At 48.4% G+C, this 6,340-nt stretch overlaps 1 protein-coding gene across 1 annotated transcript in view; it reads left to right on the top strand.

Moving 5' to 3' along the window:
- The first annotated feature begins 5,732 nt into the window (after nt 1-5,732).
- LOC107319155 (taste receptor type 2 member 40-like) overlaps nt 5,733-6,340 on the top strand; it is a 1,321-nt gene continuing 713 nt past the window's right edge. The window contains exon 1 of the mRNA XM_015873803.2: nt 5,733-6,340. Within this exon, the coding sequence (XP_015729289.2) occupies nt 5,733-6,340 (608 nt within the window).

Raw genomic sequence — 6,340 nt, 5'->3', positions numbered from 1 at the left:
TCTGAAATAGAACTACTGGTTTTTGGTGCTGGACAAATAAGACCTGAGTAATAAAGGATCCAAAGAGGAGAATTTAAAATAATTAACAATATGCCTGTATAAACTAGCAACAATGTATGTTTTAGTGTTTTGTTGTACGCATTGTAAAAATATACAAGTCGTGACATACCTTAGGATGTGCCTGAAGAGATATCGGGAAGGACTGGAATCACCTCCCCCCCCCGGGGCTCTTTGTTTAACAAAGGCCTCTAGGACAGAATGGAAGAAGCTTTGAAGGGAATCAACATATCAATACGATAAGAGTACCGAGACATCTTGGAAATAGAAACAGCAGGACGACGACTGACAAGATAGCAAGTGAACTAACAAATTTCAGAATGTAATTAACAAATGCAAACCTCGGGTAAAATTGTAATACCCAACCAAAGGGGAGATGGGAGGGGAAAACATCTGGGAGAAAAGATACAAAAACTGTAACATCATGTCCATAGGTGCGCTTCTGCCATCAGGGCGCCCGCCATTGCAATCGCGAATAAAAACTGCTTTTATCAGAGATACCGTCCTGACCAAAAATTATTGAGGATATTTCCAACACTAGGGATAAGGAGGTATACACAGGAGTTATTTTTTACCTGTCTTCTCAGGTTCTGCATCTTTCTTTTTGCTCAGCACTGACAGAATTATGATTGTGCGATTCTTAATTTATTTTTGCCATGGCTGATAACGGCTGTGCTTTGCGTAGAACTGAAGTCAGGAATTAAATTGGATCACGCAGAGGCCTCAAAATGGGAAGTTTCGTTGCATGCCCTGGCAGTGCATTCCTTCCCACACAATGTGTGTGAGGAGCAGGCTGCGCTGAGCAGTGCGGCACACGCTGACTGAATGGCAGCAGGTCCGTGCCCCGGCACCGCTGAAGGGTGGGAGAAGGGGGCCCCAAGAAGGGAGAGAAAGAAACTGTCCCAGAAATTGTGACAGGGCGATTGAAAAGATCGTTTATGTAAAAGTTGTTAGAAGAATGGGGAGTGCAGACACCGTGTCTGGAATAACAAGGGGGATGAAGGCCATGAAGATAAGGGTGGATCTGCCCAAGAACAGGGTGGTGATTAGATGTTCACAGGGCAGCTTGGAACCAGTTTGGGGGTGCCCCTCCCACGGGATGGAAATTTTACATCGAGGAAGACGATGCACCTGCGAGAGGAAGACGATGATCCTCCACCCCACGACAACCCCCGTGACTTACTACACGCGCGCAAAGGGGGAGGGACTGCTTGCTAATGAAGAGTCACTAATGTAATGAACATGTATCCAAATTCCTGCAAACTAGTGATTACGTATTAGTTCAGTTTATATCTGCAGCACGCTTTCTCCATACCTGCTTTATAACTACTTTGTGGTTATAGAGTTTGATTCCGCAACTCACCGCTTCCTCCGTCGATGAACCGCGACGGGACAAGCAGACGGGCACCGCCGACAGCTGCCGACGGTGTCGATGACGGAGGCGCTGCCGGCACTCGGGAGGGCGGCAGAGCCCGGGGCTCCTCGGCACGAAGCGCTTCCCTGCCGCCCCGTTTCCCCACCTGGCGGCGCGGCGTCGGGTCGGCTCCGGGTGCGGCTCCCGGCACTCCCGGCAGGTGCCGTCACAGCACCGCTGGGTTCGCAGCCGGCTTCATCGGGTACCGCGTTACCGAGGCGGGCGTGCTTAGCGGGGAAGAGGCCGCCGGAGGTCCGCGAGTCCGCCCCGACCGGGCTCGGCCGTGCTTAGCGGCGTCGCGGCGAGAAAGCCCGTAGCAACGGCACGCGTTCCAACGGGCTGCGCAGCTCCCGGCCACACGGAGGACGCTCGCGCGGTCACGCGTCTCCACGGCGCGCGCAGAGCCGGGCGTTACTGCCGCCCGAGCCGCGCGTCGCCACCGCAGCGGCTTCCTCCCCTCTTCCTCCTCCTCCTCCTCCTCCTCGCGGCTCTTCTGCTTCCTCCTCCATCCGCGGCGATCGCTGAGGGGCAGCGAGGAGCTCTGTGCCCGAAAGCCGACGGACGAAAGGCTGAAGGCTGGCGGGCTTTGCAAATGCACCGAGAGTTTCTCGCTGCACTAAAGACTTTGGACACAAAATGAGTTTTGTCCTCCCGTCCCCTCGGTTTAGCAATAAAACAACTTTGACGATGAGCGCTGAAGTAGCAGAGTTCTTCCTTTAGAGCCAGCTGGAGAAGGACTCTTGGCGGGTGCTTTGTGCAGCGTGCTTTGCTGCACCAGCAGGCTGTGATTCGCAGGCTGCAGCTGAAGGCGCAGCACGCTGTGTGTGCACTGAGGGCTGTGGGCACGGCGAGCACGGGTTGGGCTGGATGTGGGGGTGTGAGATGTCTTTCCCAGTCATAGTGATTCTGGGATTATTCCAACCACTTCTACACTTTTACAAGTTTGCTTTTCCTACCTTTCCCATTCCCCCCTACATGTCCACGGAACATTCCACAAGCAATTCTTCAGTTTTTCATGTGGGCACTTATCCAATCAGATCCACAAGCCGTTCTTTCTTCTTCTAGAGCTGTCCTTGGTTCTCATGCTGTTTATCTTGCTCCACAGCTGCTGCTCCGTAAAGTCCTTCTTGTATTCCCAGAGGCTGGTAACGAGCTGTGTCCCCCCGGGGTCTGTCTTGGGACCAGTGCTCTTTCACTTCTTTGTCAATGATATCGGTGATGGAACTGAGTTTCCTGGTGGCACCAAGATGAGTGGTGCAGTTGACACAATGGAAGGAAGGGACGCCATTCAGAGGGACCTCATCAGACCCAAAAGATGGGCCTGTATGAACCTAATGAGGTTCAGCATAGCTAAGCACAAGGTTTTGCACTTGGGCCGGAGGAATTGCAGGCATATAGGGAGACTGGGAGAAGCAGTTCTTAAGAGAAGCCCCGCAGAGAAGGACCTGGGGGTCCTGGTGGATGAAAAACAGAACGTGAGCCATCAGCGTGCTCTTGCAGCTCAGAGAGCAAATGGTCCCCTGGGCTCCATCAGAAGAGGGATGGCCAGCAGGGACAGGGAGGTGCCTGTCCCTCTCTGCTTTGCCCTTGTGAGGCCCCATCTGCAGTACTGTGTCCTCCAATGCAAGAAGACAGGGAGCTGTTAGATATGGTCCAGAGAAGGGCCACAAAGATGATCAGAGGGCTGGAGCACCTCCCATACAAAGACAGGCTGAGGGAGCTGGGCTTGTTCAGCCTGGAGAACAGAAGGCTGTGGGGTGACCTCCTTGCAGCTTTTCAGTGCCTCAAGGGAGCCTACAAACAGGAGGGAAGTCAACTCTTTACAAAAGTGGATAATAGCAGGACAAGGGGAAATGGATTTAAGTTGAAGGAGGGAAGCTTTAGGTTGTATGTCAGGGGTAAGTTCTTTACCAAGAGAATAGTGAGCTACTGGAACAGGCTGCCCAGAGAGGTTGTGGATGCCCCGTCCCTGGAGGTGTTTAAGGCCAGGCTGGATGGGGCCCTGGGCAGCCTGGTCTTGTATTAAATGTGGAGGTTGGAGGCCCTGCCTGCAACAGGGGGGCTGGAGCTTGATGGTACTTGAGGGCCCTTTCATCACAAGCCATTCTATGATTCTATGATGATCCTATGACCTATTCACCTGCCCTTCCCACTTCTTGCACTCCTCAGTCTGTTCACTGGAGAGGCACAGTGAGAAACAGTGAAGGACTTGATGACGTGCAAACACTGCTCAACCTCAATTGATAAACTGCTTTGTTATCAGCATTGGCCCGGCTACAGATCTAAAGCGCTGCAACACATGAGCCGCTATGAAGACAATGAACTCCCTCCCAGCTAATCCCAGTGCACTCCATCATCTCCAGCTCTTACACCACTCTCTGCAGGAGTGGTAGAGGAGGAAGGGAGGAATCTGTTGGTTTGAGTTTGTGGGGTTTTGTTTGCTTTAGATTCTGTACTCTGTGTGTGTTTCTGCAGAGAGGGTTTGGCAGATTCTTGCAGACTCTCCCAGTTGTGCTTTCGTTGTTCTGTCATAACAGCAAGATGTAGCATCAGTCTCATTCGAGCAACCTTCAGAGAATGAACCAGAGACATCTGAATGTTAAACAAGCGTGCTGTCTCACAGACACAAGCAGCCTTGGCGTGGCTGCCTGGGAAGGAGAGTGATCAGAAGAGTGATCAGAAGCATAGCACGCAGCAGAAGCGCTGGATTCAAACAAACTGACTTCCTCCAGTTTTCCAAAACTGCCACAGTGCTGAGCAGGCTGCAGGAAGACAAAAGCTTCCCTGTGTGCAGTGCTGGAAATGGCACATCTTGACCTGAGCAGGAGCCACATGAAGCAGAGGGACTGAGGGTAAAGCATTGGGCTGAGAGACAAAGGTCACAGAGTGGCTTATACTGTGCAGAATAAGCTGACTTGCCTGAAAACAGACATGCTCAGGCTGGGATCCACATGGCAGGAAGCAGGAAGAAACTGTAAGGAAATGGCATGAGAATGGCATGAGAGAGAGGTGCTGGCAAGCAGGAGGGTTTTAGCCTCCATCTTGGAGAGCTGAAGAAGTGAGGGAAATCAGTATGTTTAACAAAACAGTAAATCAGGAAGATCCTTCTGCTCCTATCTTATGCCTGGGAGTTTCGCCACTAAAGCTACAAGGATCTATTAAAGATCTCAGAAAGCTGCAGCCGGCCCAAAGGGCTCCTACCTCAGGAGCCATTTTCCCAGGCTCCTAGCAAGAAGGTCTCTGTGTTTCAGACTTTGTAACCCCCAGACTCTCACTAGCAGCCAGCAGCCAGCACCAGCAACCTGGCCCTGCCTTATCTGTGAGAAAAGTGCAGGCTTTCTCGAGTCAGAAACCTTGCAGTCAGAACATTGAATCTCACCGACTGCGCAGTGAGGGGAAATGCTCGCTAAGGGTACCATCTAGTGGTAGTGAGAGGCAAAGACTTACAGAGCTAACAGATTTCCATCCTGTAAAGCAGATGTCGATCCTATCTAGAAGCTGCTAGTAAACTCCTTCTTTTTCAAACAGATGATGTCAGTGAGTAGGACTTTAACATTCATGAAAAAAGCATAATAAAAATCAAAATTTGGAAGCAAGCCTGGGGCCCACCATGAGAATTCTGACTAACAGTTGCACATGTGGAGGAAGTGGAATACTGATAGCTGCATGATGCTGAGCAAGAGCAATTAGATCAGTCTCCTCAAAGAGTTTTTAGAGCTGTCAGGAGTTTGTGTGCAAAATTTAATTCACTCTATAATTTCTGAAAATGTCTTACATTTCTTGCATTTTCTGAGGCAGAAATGTGTTGGTTTTTCTTTACATATATGTATGGGGTGTATGTATTCTTTACATATATGTATGGGGTGCAGTCCTGACATGAAAAAGCAAGCAAGCTTTTGGTAACCTCTCTGTCTTTACAAACATAAATTCAGAGGGCTCTGTGAAAACTGACTGTGGATTACAACACAAACTTAAAAATACATCTGAGCCCTTTAAATTCAAATTCTTTCTCTAATATGAAAAGACAGTAAGAGAATCCTTATCAGATTTGCATACTTTGAGATAGCAGCTGGGCTATTAATCATCCAAAATGTAGAATAAAATAAATATTTAATGACTTAATATGTGAGCTCCTCCTCTGAGGTAAATAGGTGATCATGTGATGAGAGCATCTGGTTGGGTTTAGTATTACTTAGCGTATTTAGAGCTTTTAGAAGCCTATGAAAAGCTGAGTTAAACTTGTGAGCTCTTAGGAACTGCAATGTCCAGTTTATTTTCTTCTATTTGTCTAATAATTGCTATAATTGAGTCAATGATGGGACTTCTAGGAAATGGGACTATCTTGGCTGTCAGTTCAACAAGTTGCATCAGGAGCAAAATATTGTCTTCCTATGATGTGATTATGATTTTTCTGAGTTTATCCAGGTTCTTTTTGCAGCTCTGGATGATGCTGGATTGCTTCCTAATCATGTTTTGTCAACCTTCCTTTTATAAAGAAAATTTGTTTGTAATCTTCAAGACGGTTTTTATATTCCTGAACTCTTCTAGTTTTTGGTTTGCTGCCTGGCTTAGCGTCTTCTATTGTATCAAGGTTGCCATTTTTAATCAGTCATTCTTCATCTGTCTGAAGCAAAGGATTTCCAGTCTCGTACCCTGGATGCTGATAACATCATCTTTTTTTTCCATTGCTACCTCTCTTCCTTTCTCCTGGGATAACTACTATGCACACAGCAACTTCACTACTCCTCTAACCATGACAAACTCTTCAGAAAGGATCACTACAAGGAAAACCAAGATTTTGTTTTTGGTCCTTCTCTTTAATTTTGGTATAGCTTTGCCTTCAATAATGTTTGTTTTTTCAAGCATCCT

This window comes from Coturnix japonica, chromosome 1, assembly GCF_001577835.2.
Source record: "Coturnix japonica isolate 7356 chromosome 1, Coturnix japonica 2.1, whole genome shotgun sequence".
In the NCBI taxonomy this organism is placed as follows: Eukaryota; Metazoa; Chordata; class Aves; order Galliformes; family Phasianidae; genus Coturnix; species Coturnix japonica.
The sequence above is the reverse complement of the archived record's forward strand: the minus strand, read 5'-3'. Positions and strand labels throughout refer to the sequence as shown.